Source organism: Ischnura elegans, chromosome 5 (assembly GCF_921293095.1).
Source record: "Ischnura elegans chromosome 5, ioIscEleg1.1, whole genome shotgun sequence".
NCBI lineage: Eukaryota > Metazoa > Arthropoda > Insecta > Odonata > Coenagrionidae > Ischnura > Ischnura elegans.
In genome coordinates this window covers 67,991,812-68,012,115 of record NC_060250.1, presented here as the reverse complement: position 1 = coordinate 68,012,115, position 20,304 = coordinate 67,991,812, and the positions used below count along the sequence as shown (strand labels likewise).

The 20,304-nt window shown below is 36.9% G+C and overlaps 3 protein-coding genes and 1 long non-coding RNA gene across 4 annotated transcripts in view; 3 read left to right on the top strand and 1 right to left on the bottom strand.

Moving 5' to 3' along the window:
- Positions 1 to 1,222, top strand: part of LOC124159023 — a 138,395-nt gene extending 137,173 nt beyond the window's left edge. The window contains exon 9 of the mRNA XM_046534509.1: positions 318 to 1,222. Within this exon, the coding sequence (XP_046390465.1) occupies positions 318 to 1,173 (856 nt within the window). The 3' untranslated portion in view covers positions 1,174 to 1,222. The remainder of the gene's footprint in view (positions 1 to 317) is intronic.
- A 3,195-nt stretch (positions 1,223 to 4,417) lies between these two features.
- Positions 4,418 to 9,607, bottom strand: LOC124159022 (replication factor C subunit 2). The gene is made up of 8 exons (XM_046534508.1): positions 9,328 to 9,607; positions 9,129 to 9,240; positions 7,797 to 8,005; positions 7,398 to 7,593; positions 5,887 to 6,015; positions 5,378 to 5,458; positions 4,731 to 4,844; positions 4,418 to 4,618 (listed from the first exon to the last, which is right to left on the bottom strand). Exons 1-8 carry the CDS (start codon positions 9,426 to 9,428, stop codon positions 4,511 to 4,513), a joined length of 1,050 nt encoding a protein of 349 aa, XP_046390464.1. The 5' UTR covers positions 9,429 to 9,607; the 3' UTR covers positions 4,418 to 4,510.
- Positions 9,608 to 14,500: 4,893 nt separating this feature from the next.
- The window catches only part of LOC124159020 (differentially expressed in FDCP 6 homolog), a 31,243-nt gene continuing 25,439 nt past the window's right edge, over positions 14,501 to 20,304 (top strand). Inside the window, exons 1-4 of the mRNA XM_046534506.1 lie at positions 14,501 to 14,870; positions 14,991 to 15,110; positions 15,207 to 15,410; positions 16,783 to 17,094. Of these exons, the coding sequence (XP_046390462.1) occupies positions 14,775 to 14,870; positions 14,991 to 15,110; positions 15,207 to 15,410; positions 16,783 to 17,094 (732 nt within the window). The 5' untranslated portion in view covers positions 14,501 to 14,774. The remainder of the gene's footprint in view (positions 14,871 to 14,990; positions 15,111 to 15,206; positions 15,411 to 16,782; positions 17,095 to 20,304) is intronic.
- LOC124159021 lies at positions 15,417 to 16,522 on the top strand. Its single transcript, XR_006864895.1, has 2 exons — positions 15,417 to 15,532; positions 15,619 to 16,522. It is a non-coding gene; the product is annotated as an uncharacterized LOC124159021 (long non-coding RNA).

The following is a 20,304-nucleotide window of genomic DNA, read 5'->3' as shown; positions in this document are numbered from 1 at the left end:
GTTCTCGCCCAGTATATAATGACTAGAATGATTACACTGGTACTCTATCATTATTCCTCAATATATTTTACTGTAAAAAATGGTTACAAACTTCCTCCTACAGAAAGCCCATGAATATGGTGTACAAAATTGCTTGTGCATGAAAAGATAAAATATATGTACAAGGAAAACATTGAAAATATGTCATAATTAATCTGCATCATTGAGGACTTACAAAGGCAGCTCATACTGCCATTAATGTACACATATATTTACTTATATTTTGTTAGATTATTTCATTCTGGGTTGACTCAACAACTTTACTTGTATGATTTCAGGATTATCGAAGTAAATGGAGAATCAGTCATTGGAAGCAGTTCAGATGAAATGCGAAGAATATTGGGAACTGTGTCTGGAACAGTTTGTGTAGTGGTTCTCAGAAAGGTTAACCCTACTAGAAGGACAGAAGTCAATGTAAAAAAAGATGAAGATGTGAGGAGTGATGACGCAATGGCAGTATTGAAAAAAGAGAGAGATGCTTTGAAAGGAGAGAACCTACGCCTGACACACAGGATATCATATCTCGAGGAACAAGTGAATGAACTACAAACGGCAGCATCAGGCAGTGATGCATCAAGGAGTTCCATATCGGGCAGCTGGAAGGCTAGCCAACCCCCCTACTCTGCTTCCCGCCCCAATGAAAACAACCATCAAGGCAAGCAGGAGGAAAGGACGACTGAGGGAAAGCCTAACCAAATGAATAGCAGTGATCACAATGGACAGGTGGCACCTCAAATGCACAACAACCATTCCAATCACTCTGTTTCCACACCACAGAGTGGCTCCTCGACCCCAAGGCCTCCTGTGCCCCCGAAAAAGCCACTCAGACTCTCCCTCCCACGTGCAACCAGCCTACAGTCAGTGGAATCCCTTCCAGCAGACACGTCCGTCCTCGCAACGCGCAAACCTACTAAGAGGAACCACAGAGGTGAACCCCCAGTGCTGCTCATTGAAACCCCACAGCCCCCTCCCCGTGCTTCCTCAAGAGCCGACTCTTGCCACTCCGTCTCATCAGCCCCCTCTCGCCACCATCACAGTTCACATCGACTGAGCATGGATTCACAAACACTCTTCGATGCTATTTCCCACCGCTCAAGAAAACCACATGCACAAAGTGTTAAACATGATTGTTGAGATTTCTAAAAATTTGCTCATATTTTTGTAAATAAATGTTTTCATAATGCAATGCTACTTCTCATCCTTTCATCGACTCTACGTCTTTGTCACCACATTATTGTAACATTCAAAAGGTACATTTATTATGAATAGTGACTCATGATAACAATCTGTGCTCGATCTTGAGTATTGTTCTCTGTTAATTTAAGTCTACCTGCTTCCATACAGCCCGATTTTTTGTTTATGGGTGGCAGAATATGTTTCTATGATAACATTAGCTGACCATTACTTGATCCAAAAAATACTGATTAATATTAAATTAAGAAAAAAACAACTACTTAACAAAATAGAGAACCTATATATGTACCTCAATAACATCATAATGAAACATGAAATAACCCATAAAAACATGGTGTATGCAATTCTTGGGGATACATGGCCGGTAACAATTCTCCAAAATTAGGAAAATACATACGTATACACTTGTGTCCATGGTACCATTCTGTAAGAGTAAATATCTAAAAGCAAAAGGAGGCTTCTTCCAGTTTTGATTGGATACAGCGGGCTATATGCTAATTCTTTGCATGTACAGTTTTCCATTCAATTTTGCCTTTTCATTTTATACATTATAAAAGACTAAAATTAATAGGCAGTAATGTTTTTTTTAATCCTTTTGCATTTTTCACTTTATAAATCATCAACAACAACACCATTTAAGCATCAAACCAAATTATGTTTACCAAAAATGAAAAATGGGTTGGAATTTTTTCAAAGAATAATAGTGAAGATCAATTTTCAATTTTGCATATATTATTAGGTAATCTAATCATGTAAGTTCTCCCCCAAAGCCAGCAGCAGAGATGGATCCAGAACACTACGCTCACTCTTGACTACCTCACCCTCTTCCATCACCCCTAGATCTGTCCCCAACAAGCCAAAGATATTTGTTGCTTGTTTTTCTTTCCTAAAGTATTAATAAATGGGAATTTAATAGAGGCCTTGAATATAATTAATAAATGCAAAGAAAAATTAAGAATATGGAAGCACAAGCAGTTTGATGAAACAAACACAGGGGGGATCACACTTAAAATGTAATTTCTAACATAAACTCATTTTAAGCATGAGATCTAAATTTATTTTTTGCCACATTAAAGGCATGAGTATGATACCAACTGCAGCATGTGTGTCAATGATAAATGACAAAAAAACTTAGTAGATACACCAAGATATGATAATTATTAGACTGAGTGGCAGAGGAATGAGAATTATTCAGATGAAAAGCAACTATGCATTTAGAGTCACAGATTTTGATAATTGGAGCAACCAAAGAAGTTCAATGTCATTCAAAGTGAGATCTTGAAAATTCATGAAATTAACTTAATCTCCAGCAATTTCTTTCTTGTAAGTAAACAATTAAAATAATTTACAATATAAAAGTGTAAACACTGCTGATCAATCTAAAACGGATTGTTTGAGAGGAACCAACTACATATATACATATATCAATACTAATAATCACTCTTAAATAAAAACAATCTCTATGGCAATACTACATGTGGTTCAACATATCTTTGAAAATAAGCAAGAGTGACCACAGCATGCGGGGATGTGCGGAGGTTTGTTTCCATGTGACTTTACATTTGCCAACCAGGAAACAGCAGGTATGACTAAGAGCTTCAGAAATTCAGTCAAGCTGTGGCCTCTGTTGTGTTGAAACAATGAATCTGCTAGCAGTGTTGCCATACCTTACATGTACTCTCCGTGCTCTTTGATTCTTCCAACAAGGTCAATTATGTACATTTAGCAAATTTACCGTATGTGTCTGAATATAGTCCCCCCTATTTCTCCAAAAATGCCCAAGGTAAAAGTAAAGGGGGGGACTATATTCAATCGCATTTTTTTTAACTTTTCCCGAAACTGAAGCCTCAAAATTAGGGGGGATGGGGGGACTATATTCGGAAAATTTGCTCCGGCTCTATCTTGGTGTTCCCCCTTCCCCATCAGACCCCACTTTCAGTGACTGTGCTCTCATGAAAGGCACCCTCCCCCAGTTGTTTCAACTACACCTGCTCAGTTGCAAAGATAAACTTAGCCAGGTATAACAGCCAAACTCAAAAGATAACACAAATTTGGAGCTTAAAAAGGGAAAAAATAATTGGCTTGGCAAAGCATTTTGACATGCGTCAACTTTACTAGCTCCTTTCAAAAATTATGGATAAGTTTGTTATTAAAATCAGATCTGAAATAGTTAATGTCAGACCTGGCACATGTATTGAACTGTAGTTCCTGATCTAGAACTTGTGGGGACAAGGATAAAATGCTGCTATGGTCCAAATAATTCCCGCATCAGTTCTCTACCGAAATACTTACAGGGAACCGACATTCCATGTGGTTTGATTTCAGATTAGGATTTTATTTTTGACGATGATGAATCTCAACTCAAACTTAATGAAAGGCTGTACAAACTTGAAAATGATGGGAATTCTGAGTCAAAGAATAATTTAAAATGCATATTAATTACTTTAAACCGAAGCATCACCATTGAGTAATTCAGAGAGTAAAAATATGTATATTACCAGACCACTACCGCTGAATGTGTAAAAACATACTTCTACACAAGTGGACCATTCTGTTTTCCTTTAAAAATAAGGCACATATGTACTAAGATAATTGATAACATATTGCATGAATGAAAATTAAATCAGTGAAATTTGAAATTTTCAAGTAGAATAGTTTACAATTGGCATCTACTTCAACCATAAACTGAGTATTGAGTTCAAATTCTGCAAAGGAGTTTACGATTTCTGTCAAAGGGAATGCTAATCAACAGCTGCTGTTCACCTTTCATTTACCATTCTGCCAGATGTCTACCTAGACACCATATTGTATGCGATTGAATTTTTGAGCCCAATTTTTTTTGTTAATAGTTCATCTAAGAAGAGAAAAATTGGTCAGGGCTTAGACACGTATTTTGTTTGTTTGTTACAACATTTGCTGCATGCAATTAGAAAGGTGAGCTTCGAAGTTCAGCTTTGCCAAATTTGACACCAGTCACAAACTAGACATAATACACTTCACTCAGTGGTGTCATGGTGCCAGAACGCCGCTCCAGCGCTGGTTGACAAAAGACATATGTAATAGCCAAATAACACTTTTATCAATTTTGTTGTCTCAAAACTTCTGATGATCAAACCAATGCTCAAAAATTTGTTCAGACGTTTGAAATTTTTTTGATAATACACATAAATAATAACTCAGAATATAATAAAAAATTATTTTTAATTTCTTTTACATAAATACACATGAAAGGGATTGATACAGCCAAAAACAATATAAAAATAGGAATAAAACTATTTCAAGACTTGACTGTTTTTGCTTTATCACACAACCTAGCAAGTAGTCCAGACAATTGCACAAGGGTTGTCAAGCCCTCTGAAATTCTCAGATGAGTAGTAGCTATTTCCTGTAAAATAATTTGTGACAAATTGAGCAATGTAAATACTAGAAGAGGGACAAGAAAGAAAACTTATTTTTAGCATTCATACTCATTAAAGTAATCTGATTTATAGCATTACCTGAATGAAATACAGCTTCAAGTTTATGGGCATGTCATAGTTTTTGCTGATGCGAAATATATTTCCCACTATGTCTTCTGATGCATACCCTAATGTCCATAAGTGATGTAATATCTTAAAAAATAAACATTAATCACTAAGTACAACTGGTAAGGCACACACAAACCAAAAGAAATGAAAAAATACATATCACATAAAATGTAGTATATGTGCATAAAATTGAATGAAATGCTGGTATCAGAATTAGTTCACTAAGATATACTTAGTCAAAACTGTATCTAAGGTACCCAATTACATCTCTCTTACATTCTAATTACAATAACTACATTCCTATTTACATAATAATATTTTGACTGACAAAATTATGGCAAATAATGAGAGAGGAATCTTTGTTGGCTGTTCACCAGGTTCATTGGTCAGCCATAGCTAATTTTTTAATGGCTGAAAAATTGAGCAGGTGAAAGACCCTGGAAAGATTTCACTACCATTTTATGCCAGGGACATATTGAGTCTTGTGGAAACAATATTCATACATTGCCAACGAGACATCATTAGAATATTATTACCATAACAGTACATAAGGTATGCCTAAAATTTTTGTTCCTAGAGTAGATTATTTTAATACAGAAAAATTATAGTTAAATTACCTTATATGCTGGATCAATATCTCCATTAATACAGTTTTTAATCATGTCCTTTACAAGAAGTGGATGAGGTTCATCACAAACCTGAAATAGGTATTGGTTCCAAAAAGGATCATTTTTAAAAGTAAGACATCATATTTTATTTTCTAATTTTGGAGAATCTCCTTTAGCCTTCTAAAAACCTAAATTGGGTGAAAGTAACCCATGAAAATGAAATTTTAGTTCAATGATAAATATGGTTTTTAGAATCAAGATAAATTAATAAAATTCTACACATAACATCTACATTTAATGCATAATCTATTGTGCTTCACATTGATCCCTATCAATGTAATATCAAAGCAAAAATCTCTCCTTTCCGGTGCAGATTTTCCTGGGGTAACTTTGAACCCATAGGATTTCAAGTTTTGGGATGTTTGAAGGCAACATCTAGATTTGAAAGCAGGATTCTTTTATCAGAAGCCAATTTATACTCTACCTACTTGACTGCCATGCAACGGAACAACACATACCTTAAAAACATTTTCACTGCTGATATGGCCAAATCCATTGAATGTGGACTGCAGGTTATTTAATGCTTGCCTCATATCTCCTTGAGCAGTAAAAACAATTGCTTCGAGTCCATCATGTGTATAAGAAATCTAAAAAAAAAGATATTTCATTATTTTGCACTTTTTCTTCAACTGTAACATTTTTGCTAATTTGAACTATTTCCTTAAACACAAGTACTTTGTATATTATAGTGCTCTTGTGTAGCAGGATTTTATAAACTTATGTAATAACAACTGGACAGCTGTTTAAAAATTTACAGCTGGACTGGGGGCACCACTCTTGAAAGCTATGTCAGTGGCCCCCAATCCTGTGTCTTTGGGGGCCCATTTGAAGTAGTCCCACCACAAATAACACATTCACAAAGAAAGGTCTTGCTTAAGAGTCAGAAAATCATCCATATAGAGGATAAATGCTGTAAAATTTTCTTAGTGAAAAGGACTTGGCAAAAAGGCGACTTTTGTAAACACAAATACTTTTACATGGAGAAATCATCTAAAGTAACTGGCTACTGTGTCCTCATAACACAAGCTTGTTATTTAGAAGCAACTTAAATAGTATCTCACCTATAAAACCAACGATTTTGTGATGAGACAACCAACGAATAATATGAAATTCATATTATATCACATGCAATGAGCAAATAATATCAACAGACTAAAAATTTACTTGTGTGCGGAATCACATTGAGGAAATTTGCAATTAAGGCTTTTAAAATTATTGTTTATTTTCTGATAAGAATAATTTTATGCCTTTTAATTCCTCCAACCAGTTTTTCCGGTTATTGATGGTTGCAGGGGCCCAGTCAGCCGATCGCCACCGAACTGACCCTTCTATGTATCACTTTACTTGAACATTCTGTGAAAACAGGCTCCAAGGTGAGGTGGAATCTGAGAAATATGACCACTACCACAATAATTTCTACTTTTTAGAATATGTAACCAATCAGCTAATCAAAGCTTTCATCATTAGCCTGTACGGATGGTGACAAATCTGGTTTTCTAATCGAAGTTCTATGACATAATTGAGAGCCATAAGAAACCACGGCTACGGAAACACAAATAGGCATGTTATTTTGCCCTCTTGCTTGTACCTAGTCCATTCTCAGCCACTAACTGTCACAGGAATGGTCGTTTATTGTCCTAGTATAATGAACTGCAAGTGGAATGGGTACACAGTTGTTACATACTCTACGGCAACATTTTCAGAATAATTTACACCTTTCTCCTCACAAATGTGGTTCATTTTTTTCACTGGGACTGAAGATGTATAGAAAAATAAGATTAGGACTTTAAATTACACCATGACCAAGAACTCTCTAACAATAAATTCAATGCTCTACTAAGTCTGATTTAAAAATTGCAAACATGCCTAAAGATGTATGAAATTCATTATTATACCCATGAATTCTGTACCAGGCAGTTGAATGGGGTTATTTCTACAAGAAAATCTAAATTAAGAATAATTTACTTACTCCTTCTGCCTGGCAGACTTGGAGAACTTTGGCCAAAACCTGCATATCTGATAAAATTCCAAATCGAATCATTGCACATCTAGATTGTATCGGTTCTATGATTTTCTCAGAATTGTTGCAAGCCAAAGCATATCTTGTTGTATTGCTGTATTTTTCCAGGGTTCGACGCAGAGCTTGCTGAGCACCATCTGTCATACTGTAATTAAACATCATTAGATCAACATTAAGTTAAATAAAATACAAACAAGAACCCCAAAAAACCCAGTATGTGTGTGCGGAGTTTTTGAACCCATTTCCATACATCTAAACTCAAATTCATAAAGATATTTCATGACAATATTCCAATACAACAAGTGTGTATTACATCATCAAGGAATATATACTAAACGTAGTTCATACCTGTCTGCTTCATCCAGAATGATTATCTTGTGTTTCCCAACTGGTAATGTGACCTTTCGTTGTGCGAAATCTTTTATTTTATTCCGCACAGTATCTATCCCACGGTCATTTGAAGCATTAAGTTCCAAAACTGCATCTCTAAAGTTCGGGCCAAGTAAAGTTCGGGCCAAACACAATATTGTGGTGGTCTTCCCAATTCCTGGAGGACCCTGGAGGAAAAATTGCCATTTTTTAACAAGTGCTAAAACTATTTATGGAGGGATAATCTGCGGCAAGAATAACAAGAAACTTAAAATAATGCATTAATTGAATAGGAGCCGAAGTGAACAAATTTCATATTTAGAGGTGCATTTTTACATTAAAAAACAGGACAATGCTTTCAACAGATTCATGAATCCAGCACTTCCAAGAGACCTTAAATCCATTTATGCCCAGAAAATTCTTTGCTAAGACATCATTAACTTTCATTTAACTTCAGGTCCCAGGACCTCATCGAAGATATGCTGAAAAATCTGTTGTACACTATCTATTTTAAATTAGCTCTGTGATAATGAAAAATTGCCATCAATATCATTAAGGGAGTGATACACTTAATATGAAATTATATGATTCAGCATTTGAAAGTTAAAAAGTGGTTATACTATGTAATGAAATGCATGTGCTAATGTAGCATATCTTAGAGTGATAAACAGAATGAACACACCACCCGTGTCTGATAAGAGCAAATACAAGCAAAGAAGTCTTTATCACTTACATTGTTTTTGATTTGGACCATAAAATAACCCTCATTGAGAATGTAATTTTAGATTGCTACGTAATGCTAAATGTATTAATAATTATCATTCCTAATAGTAAAGATTATGCACATCGAAAATTGTCTGAAACTATCATGAAACATGATCACAATATCCTCCAATCATAGTCCTCAGTCTAAAATCATAAATGACTTCACACTTGACACTCCACCAGAAATTAGTTTCGAATTCAAAGTGGGCAGATAGCACACAATGAAATATGACATTTACTCTAAAGCCAAAAAATAATACAAGATAGATTTCAGCCCACTACGCCGTCAACACAGTTCTAACCTCCTTAAAAAGAGTTTCGCGCATTGCCTCAAATTTTTAACAAAAATACAAGAACTTAAAACGTTAGCAACGAACTTAAACTATATAATTCACTAGATGTATGGTTTTATTCTAAGATAATAATAACGGCATACGCAATCAACATGAAAGACATTGAAATGTAATAAAAAACTAAATAAAACGATGCACGCGGTAAATAAAATGCAGGTTCAAAACATATTGTGGATGATATGCATAAACGTACGCTCAAAATAATATTCGGAACATTTCCAGTGCTTGCGAATGTTTCCAATCTCGAAACCTCCTCTTCATTTCCAACGATGTCTGAGAATACTTTGGGTCTATATTTCTCAATCCTGAAATTGAAAGGATGTATAAGCGTAGGTCTTATAGAACAAGAGTACCCATATAAATACTAGGTGGAAGGCTTCAAATTAATAAACCATGGCGTAGAAGATGTAGCAGACTGAGAAGAGGGAACTTCAGCAGGTTGACCCCCAACGTCAGCTGAAGTTGGGCAGCTAGGTTTATCGTCCACTTCCATGTCTCCACGAGTTTCAAAAATATCAATTCAGAAAATATACACTGTACGGCTTTGACAGCTAAGATAGCCAGCCACTGTGTCAGCCTGAATACTTTTCTCGAACACAAGACACTTTCAGCGGGTTGTATCGGGTTGTATGTTGTGGATGCCGCCAAAAGCGCCAGGAATAAACAAAAACCTCTAGAAAATAAAAAAATAACAATTGAATCTCGAAATCTCAACCGAAAAAAAGTAAAAAAGTTACACAAGATTTCTCGTCCAATGGGGATTCACATTATGCACTAGTGATGGGCAAAGTCGATCATTTTAGTGATTCAATCATTTTGACTCGAGTCACATAAGTGATTCAATCAATTGATTCAATCACTATGATCGAAAAGACTCAAATCAAGATTCAATCACTATGATCGAAAAGACTCAAAGGAGTCATGGGGGCCGATTGTGTAACTTTACGTTCGAACGTAACGATCCGGTTCCCGTGGAATTTTGATCAACAACTCGAAAACAATTGAAGGAGCGATTGTGTAACTTTACGTTCGAAAGTATTCCGGCTCTCGATCGAAAGCATCTCTTCGTCAACACATCACTTGACGATAAGGCTATCGAATCGTTCGCAGGTGAGGTTTGGGATGGAATTTAAATGTTTATTACCTTTCATGGCCACGTTGTTTGTCCTTTTTTTGGGATTAAGTGAATTATGCAATCAATTATATTCATAAATCGCATTGTTATGTTGTTGATTACGTGAATTTGTAGTGAATTGACATAAATAATTGCAATGTGTGCGTATTAGTTCACTATGGTATAAAGATGAGCAAGTTTACATTTGCTTCGCTGTGTAATGTGTGTGCATTTGAAATGAAATTAACTCATGTGGAATTAAGTGAATTAAACATTCTATTTAATTTATACATCATTGTGTTATGTTTTTAATAACGTGAATAAGTAGTGAAATTACATCGATAAATACAATTTGTACGTGTTAGTTTACTATACGATACAAAGATGAGGACGTTTACAATTGCTTCGCTATGTAATGTGTGTGCAATTCAAATGAAATTATCCTTTTTGTATGCTTGATTTAAACGTGGTTCCACTATAGTATATTAGGTAAATTATAGTTGTGCTATAATACATTGCCAAAATTATATTCTCTACAATGTTTAATTTAATTCGGATCATCGGGCAGTTATTGACAAGTAAATGATTTAATTTATGTATTCAAATAGTTTATTTTAACTTCTCAATGACGTCTTAAATTAAGTTGAATTTATATGGTTTATGTACTTCAATTATTGTCTCTGATGCGATATGGTTTCCTCAAAAAGGGTAAATTTTTTGAAGTGATATTCGGGTGTTTGAGACGAGAGGAGATATCAAAGATGACTCTGCATATTTACTTTTTCTTTCAAGTAATAGGTGAAAGGTTTGTGATGATGAGAATGTTTTTGATTGAGAATATTAACGTAATTACTTATTTATTTCATGAGTTATGTGCTTTTTTAACTGTTTACCTTACGACTATTATTAAGACGTCGTACTAATTCACACTCGTCAGTTTTTATTTCTTGCAAATATTCAATATTCTGCGGCATTGCTCCTTACAGACACACAAAGGCGAAGACGAGAGCCTATCAATATCGAATATCCGCTCATATATTTCCTCTAAATGAATTAAGTCAATTACAAATGATACAAGTTATTATTTAGCGAATTGCAAAAGACGAAATGGAGACTTACCGCGGCATTTCTAAATAGTCAGCGATATCTGAGTAAACCTACTAATCCCAAATATCAGCTACGCTCCAACGGAAAGGAAGGTATTTAATACTGAATTGAGAAAGATTGATTTTTACGCAAAGTTAAATTCTTTCAATAATATAAACTTAATTGGCCGATTGTATCTGAAACCAATTTGTTAACTTAGTTTCGCTATTCAAAACAAACACAGCCACTCTCGGCCTTACTGCGCATGCGCTCAAGGAAAACAATCGCGAAACTTATTCCCAATTCCAAGTAAATATGACAACGTCGTAACTTTCGATTGCATGTTGACGATCGTCCATACACAATCGCACTTACAGCTAACGTTCGAATACTGGGAACTCAATCGAGAGTGAACGGATCTCTAACGATCGAAAGGTAGCCAAGTTACACAATCGGCCCCATGAACGGGAGGTCATGATTGTGGAAAGTTGACGGCAATCACGACCGAGTAGGGAATCACGACCGCGTAGACAATCACGACCGCATAGACAATCACGACCGTATAGACAATCACGACCGAGGGAGCAATCACTACTCTGTTGTCAATCATGACCCGCTTATCGCTTTCTTCTTAAGGGCAATATCTATGTGGCTTGTCAAACGAGAGATGAGTTGTTATTATTATTAATCCATAAAGTTTTTCATTTGATAAAACCAGAAACTAGTTAATTCTTATCTTAATTACTTCCAAAACATTTACAAATACAGAATGTTCCTTAAATGTTGTTTATTACACTCCTTTTATCGTTTTTCAAGATTCAAAATCAACAATAATTTATAATCATTCGTGGGGCATAGGGTTAGTGATCAATATTTTATTGTGGAAAGTCAATATAAATAATGGAACTGATTGAGAGGCATGAGAGAAGACTGGGCTCTCTCAAGATTTTCGGCATATCACCTGAGATACGAAGGCCGTAGGTAGGTACCCTGAAATGTCGATTATAGAAAACTTTACAATTATTACGAACATTGTCCCTAAAAGTGATTGCAATACCATGCCATTCATCATTACGAGTGAAAGAGCAGTCAAAAACGGTCAATTCAGGTCGCGAGTAACGATCATCAACCGCGACATCTTCGAAGAATGATAGCGATTGGACTGTGTTTGAGAATGACCTATGCAATGAACAATCACGAATGACCAAATGGCTGGCGATTGACGGAGAACGACCACGATCACGAATGACCTGCGTCTAGAACAATCATGAATGACCGACGATCGCGACTGATGGAGAATGTCCACGGCGGTCCGCGGTCACGAACGACCGACGGGAGGAAATGACCCTATCGGTCATCTGAATGATCCCGTTCACCGATCAATCTCGGAGATGACCCTGGTCACATGATTCGATCGTTCATGACCGACCCATCACTAATTCCAAGTAAATATGACAACGTCGTAACTTTCGATTGCTTGTTGACGATCGTCCATACACAATCGCACATACGGCTTACGTTCGAATACCGGGAACTCAATCGAGAGTGAACGGATCTCTAACGATCGTTCGAACGTAAAGTTACACAATCGGCCCCATGATTGAAAAGACTCACAAGGGGTGCGGTCCGTTGAACGCTACCAATGCTTCGGAGCGCCACCAAGCGGTCCGTTATTCGCTACGGAGCGCTACAGGTTAGGCTGTGACGTCACGGCAAACGTCATACACCCGTTTCCCGCCTCGCTCCGGACCAGCTCCAGACGCTCCCCTGAAAACTTGGGTCAGCGGAGGAGCGAGTCAATTTTTGGCGGAAATTCGAAGGGAATGCACTGAGGCAATGGAGAGTTTACTCACGTTGCAGATGATGGACGCTGAATGTGGACGCCTTTCTCCTATATAAGTGACTACGAAGTAACGGAGTAGACGCACTTAGTAAATAGATGTAAATTTAATAGTGATTTAAATAAATATATAGCAAGAACTAAATATCCGCAAACATTCTCGTATCTCCCCCAAAATGAACTCAAATGTCTTTGGAAGCAGCCTTTACATACAAAAGGCAACAAAAATTATTAAAAGGGGCATGTATTATAAAGAAAGGATTGTAAGAACATATATCGACAAATTTACTCATGCCATAAATTAAAATCTGAAGAAAAATAGGATATACATGAAATAGATTAATGTTTTTTAATAGTCGTTAACCATTTTTAATTAATATGTTTCAACTGGGAAAATGGTAGAGTACCTACTTTTTCCTTTACTAGGGTAATGAGTTTCATTGAGAAGGGTAGGCGAGGGTTGGTGTGAGAAATACGGTCCAAAGTTTCTTCCTTTACTTTGTGGAGCCTCGATATTGAAAAATAAAATTAATTTTAATGATATTCAAACATATTTATTAATATTCAATGATCATAGTCACCTCAATTCGCAATTAAAACCACATCTTCGATTTCATAATCCCAGTTTGCCCACCCTCGTTCATTTCCGCCATCTTGACTTCGCTCCTGACCGGTCCGAAAAGAAATTCTCGTAGCGAACGTAGCGCCTATGGACCGGTGCTCCGGAGCACTTCCGTCTGTAGCGTCTGGTAGCGAAAGTAGCATTCATTGGACCGCACCCAAGGAATCATGATCGAAAAGACTCAAAAGGAATCAAGATCGAAAAGACTCAATCAATGGATGTAATAAATCACTTCGAATAATCGAATAAATACTGCCTCATCTGCGAAGAGCATTGGTAACGCTGATTGCTATCCATATTATCATTTCATATACTATTTTAATTGTGAATACCTAGATGAGTAAATTAGATTGCAAAAATGAAGGAAGCAGTGTCATGAAAATATTTGGGAAGGCGAAACTGCCACAGTTTCTTAACACTAATAAAATAATTTCTAACTATAGTTGATCAAAATATAACACAAAATACACCACACACTATGCATGAATCTGATCTGCAGGATAATTTTATGAACGGCACAATAAAATATAACCAGCTTTAACTTCTACTTCCTAACGTTCTCCTACAGGAGTCATCTTAATATTTTCCTTTTACGTGTATTGGTGTTATTAATACTGATAACTGCTGGAAAACATTTAAGAAAAAGATTACACAAGTATTCAGTTCTTCATAACATAGTATTTAATTTTATCACAACTATTTCTGCCCTGACGAAAAGAGATTAAGCATCGGTCGTTCCAAATTTTGAATCAAACCGGAAACCGAGATGATTGATATGAAACCGGAAGTCGGAGTGATTGATGATTGATGATCGACTTGTTTAACGAAATGAATCATGAGTCATTTGATTCACCTAGTGATTCAATCTTTTTGATCGAATCGTTCATGATCGACCCATCACTATTATGCACCATACAAGGAAGAACTTGCGAACCTGAAGTGCAGACATTGGGGACGTGTGTCGACATTTGTTAACTGTTATTAATCATGGGTATTCTTGAGTGTGTTGTCAGCAAATGTGCGGGCTACAGTCATCAGTATCCGCAAGAGTAGACATTTTTGTTATGTGTACCGGCGAGAAATCATTTGTCTATACGGGCTGCTCCTACGTTTTTACTGCCACAATAGAGCTTGAAAAGAAGTTCACATTTAGGTCGAATGATAGTGTTATTACATTATGGCTGTCCTATTGAAAAATGTTACGAACAGTATTTGGCATGCATTCAATTTCTTGTCGACTGACGGGACAAAGGTGATGAAGTCAAAACTGAAGGTAAATCATAAGTTTTATGGAAATCGTTCTCATCCTTAATGGTAATTAACCCGTAATGCTATTGCCGGCCATCCTTTGTTTAAAACTTGGTTGTTGTCATCGGGACTAAATTTTTCACAGGTTTTAACTGCCAACATGGGCACATTAATGCACTTGTATGGTGTAGAGAAAGGTTTGGATCACTACAGAAGTACGCCTAACCTCAACTTCGAACATTTTAAGTATTATCTTCAAAAAGAAGTGAGTTCCATCGAAGAAATTAAGTTTTATATGATATGAATTCCTGTTTTCGTCGCCAGCCTATATCGTTGTCTCTGACACTATTTCGCTTTACAGGTGTTTTCCTCTCTACCCGATACTTTGCAGCTGGAAGAATTAAGAATTTACGAATCGCGAATTGACGAAGTTTGCTGGTTGGTCTGCAAAAAGTCATTTTTGTGCCGTAAATTGCAAATTTTTCCTGATATATGTGTGTATCAATTGTTTAGAATATTTTGCCTTCTTGCCGAAATGGTTCCCGATGGGAAAGAGTCATTCAAGGTAATTTTTTGCCTGTTTTTGTAAGTGATTACCATCTACTACCTGCCGCATAAATACATTACGTTTAGCTTTTCTGGTGCAACCAAATTATCAATGTCCAGAGTGGATAAGGCTGAGTTGTGGTAAGAAAATTTTTGGGGATTTCCTGGAAATGATTATGTATTTATTTGCTTAGGGCTGTGCCACCCTTAATTCTTTTGTCTTTTAGTTCCTTGACACCTTTTCCATGGTGGCTTCAGGCTTGGCACTAGAATATGATGGGGTTAGCAGATGCTAATCGATCGATTATACTTTGGGTCTTCGGGTTTGCTATAAACATTGACTGTTATCAAGGTAGATCTATTCCAATCTTTTTTGTATTAACAATCATTGCCTGCATCCTCACTCAATATACATGCATACCATTTTGTAAGTGAAGCACGCAGCCTATTTTGCCCTTTGATTTTTGTAGTAAATTTTGTTTTCCTGTATAACTTACTTTCTTTCCCTTTCTATATTGTATATGCACACTTAAAAATCAAATTGGGAAAATAGCCTGTGATTGCTCAGCCAGCCTTCATAATACTTAAATGAAACATTTTTCACTTTGCCATATACTGAAGGCTATGTGCCTCAAATTTCAACACCCTGTCTCTCCAAGCCAGGTCAACCAAGTACTGTCAAAGCAGTTCATGCTATTGTTTGTTTATTCTGCATCTTGCAGGCTTAGTCAAAATACCCATCAGTGGTCATGAGATAGATGTGTGGTATTAACCTGGACTTGACCTGATGGTGGTTTGTGTATATAACAGGCACATTATCAATTGAGCATACTCTGTGGATTCATTCAGTTCTTGCTATCTTAAAGACCTATCTCATTTTGTAATATGAAGACAAAAGCCTTGTAACTATTTTTAAAATATTTCTTTTATCATTAAGTTTATTGTTAACAATATTCGGTTATGAAAGTTCAAAATCAGGGATTTTTCATTCTAAAACAAAGTAATTTTATTGCTGAATACAATTCTGATCTAGGCAAAGGGTGCATAGGGCACTGAAATTGCTGGGCATTGCAGAATTTTAAAGAAAAGAGATGCAGAACCGGAGAGTATTAAAATGGAACAGCAGTGTTGTACATAGTTGGAAAAAAAATTTAGGCGGTACTCACCAAAAAATCCAACAGCTGAACATGTATTATACATCTGGCCATGAAGGCATTATAACCGGTATGCTTGTAACGAGTTTGGATTTTTGGGGGCATGCCGTACCGGCCCAACTACAGCACTGTGGAACAGGGTCTCAAAATATAAAAATTGCTAATGTCAAACACTGCAAATGAGAAATATGTTAATTGGTAAGTGGGTGTGTGCTCATGTGACATTACTTATTTCAGGTTGTTCTCAATGCTCATGAAGTTGCCATCCTTGTCTCGCAAGTGGAATCCCTTCTAGGAAATTCATTAGGATCTGCTGAAACAGAAGGATCAATCCAAGAATGTGCATCAGGCTCTCCATTGAGCTTTTTGGAGTTTCTAACATTGCTGGAATCGCAGTATGTTGCATCTTTCACCCCTGCAACCCCTCCTGTGTCCAACGTTGGGAAGCCCATTAATAGTATCGAGGGTAATCATAGTGTTGAAGAGGGAGCTATCAAAGAAGCAATTTCTGAGCTTCATGACACATATGTCAGGGATGTTTTGAAGAAGGTGAGTTCATTAAATTTTAAACTTGTGATGGTAAAACAATGATGATGTCTTACAATAGATACATCCAATACATGTGGGAATAGATCAGGCTTTGCGACATGCATTTGCTCCATTGGGTGATCTCTTACTATTAAGGGCGTGTTGTTCTGGTCCATTGGGTAAGAGTTGCAAAGTTATTGAGGTACTTGTAATGCAATATTACAAATTTGGGTATTAGTGGGTTTTGAGTGTCATATATGTAGCCCACAAAGTTAGCCTTAAAACAAATGAGCCTTTCATTTTAACCCTAGAAAAAATATTTCCCTGGTTGTATACTTGTACAATTGGTGGAAAGGGCATAAATTGTGTTGTTTTTGGGAGTCAAAATTACAAGTGCCATCATGCATCATCCTCAGTGATGGGTGGTCAGAAATGATCAATTTTTGGGTAATTTTTACTCGTTATCTTTTCTTTTTTGGGAAATTTCACTTGTGATTGATCATATTGGGAATAAAATTCTAATGGCTGTAAGTACATAATTATCACACTCCTTTGAAGTACATAATAAATAACTGTTGGTTTGCAGAAAGGTGACATTTCTACAGCACTGACCAACCCTAGCCTCTCAACCACTAAAAAGCTATCTCTAGTTGTTTAGAGGAATGTTAGTTTCCTTACAGTTATATGGCAACAGACACACATTACCAAATTGGTATCCTTTGCAAGGGCTGGTAGGCTTCTACCAAGGCTGCCTTTGTTACAATCTGGAATTCATGTCTTGGCTGAGGGGATGCTATTAGGGATGCCTGTATCATGATCACAGCTACTCTCACTTGCCCTTAAAAAAACACTTGATCTGGAATTCATTCTCCTTCTCTAATGGGTCCAACCTTCATAAGACTTTTACACAAATAGAGGGTATTTCTTGGTTAAATCTTTCATGGCTCATAATGATTAAAAAGTAGAGATGTGCGAATAGTATCCGCGAATACCTCGAATACTTTGAATTTCGCGTCATGCACTGTCACACGCACGTCGTTGGTAATTGAATTGGAAAAATGTAGAGAACTCTAGTCTTTTAGTGCATGCAGTGCCGTTTTAGGCAAGTTGGCAAACTACATGAAATTCGCGGATTAGAGCGGTGAAAAGAGTTAGACTTGGGGAACCGAAATTGATCGGGTGAAAAAATCCGAAAATCCCCGGTTTCCTCCTCCAGGAGAACCTCAATGCCGTGGGATAGTAACTACGTAGAACAATTCCCAAAATCCACTACCCCCTCCATCCATCAGCCCTCGGCCCCTCCTCCGACGCTTTCCTCCTCTCCAAAATCAAACAAAAGGCCCCAGCTCGCGCAGGGTTCGTATTAGGATACCATAAATCAAAAGCTTCAAAAGAAAATATCAAGTTACTGGAGAATAATAGAATCGTGTTTCACTCTTCCCTCTTTCTCCCCCACTGACCTTTTTCCAACCAAACACGACATATTTCTGACTTTATTTAAGCATTTTACGCAAGAAAATAAATCCCCACAGCTGAGCTTCTCAGAAGTCGATGCGGTATTTTTTTCCGCGAGCACTTGACAGTGGGAGAGGGGGTAAAGCGAGCTACCCATAGAAAATAAGAAGTTGGATGAAGCCAAGTATCAGATGGGCTGAAATGGCGTTTGGTAGATAAGAAAGTATACATCAGACAGAAATCTCATCGCAGCAGTGTTAATGCTGAGGCGGCATGAAATCATTTTTTCGTGAGGTGGTGTGTCCCCTTAGGACAGTGGTTCCCAAACTTTTTCTTTCTGCGACCCATTTTAGCCCATACGTTTTAGCCGCGACCCCCTAAAAATGGTTGTCTAAGTTTAAGTACATAGTTCACTTTATTATTCGTATACATCTCGTGACCCCTTTCCGAACGGCCCGCGACCCCCCTGGGGGTCGCGACCCCCAATTTGGGAACCGCTGCCTTAGGATATTTGAGAGAGATATTAGTTGAATCAACTATATGCCTAAATTGTTTCCATAAAATTAAAATATTCCAATAATCAGCTAAATTCCTGTTTGAATCCTTTAAAGGAAATCACAATTACTCGCCAAATTCCTGAGTTTTACTGCTGCATAGGCAACCTAGTCAAACATTCCCGCACTCACTGTTTTTTTCGTCCATCCCCTTGAAAAACGGTAGATCGAGGTTCCACTGTATACCTTTTTATTTATACATTCATCAAGGGATATAGAAGAAGAAACGTACGTTTAATATGCTTTGTGCAATTCTAGTATTCGAATATTCGAGCAATGATTTAATATTCAAGTTCAAGAAATCTGCTATTCAACCCATCTCTATTAAAAAGTGACATATGGGTGTATGCTGTGTGGTATATCAGATTCTACCCTAACATTTCGTGACTGACTGCCGGTCACTTCTTCAAGGGAGTGTTGGTGGTGTTTGGCACGGCTGACTTTTTATTTCAAGCGGGAGAGGTGGGTGGAGGGGGTGAGGAATAACCACTGGAGGGGGAAGATGGAGAAGTGTTGTGGATGTCTGGGTACCATGTATTGCTGATTCTTTGGCCACCACCATTCCCTGAAAGAAGTAAACAGCAGTCAGACACAAAATGTCGGAGCAGAATCTGATATATCTTGAGGCACACACCCACATGTCACTTTTTAATCAAGGAGATAGTGTTCATGGTGTTACAGGAGCAAGGCAAGATAAAGGAGCAGGTATGTGAATTTCGGTTAGGAAGTTCTTAAGTGAGTTGAGGGTGAAGCACTTCCAACATGAGTTTGTAGTTGAAGTTGTGACAAACACAGCATAGAATGAATACAAATAGGACAGATGGGGTAAGTGGGAGCAATGACCATGAGATACCATTAGGGCGGTTTGGGAACGAGTACTGGGTGAATTAACTTGAAGTTAAGATTGATAATAGAGAATGAAGGCAGGTGATGGAGAATGCAGTGCTTTATCATTCATCTTATTCTTCATCATTTGTTCTTGTATTTTCTTTTGTACCTAAAATAGTCCTTTCCATCTTCTGATCTTGATATTTGTCTTCTATTGGTTATTTAAGCCTTTTTTGGAGTTGCAGGTGAACATAATGCAAGCGTTATGTAATCAACAAGATTATTTTATGTCAAAAATGATGTACGCATGTAGTATGATCATATTCAACAGTCTCCTTTTCAAACTTTTGATTAGCCAGTTATTTTAATTACCATATTTACTTTTCTATTTTAG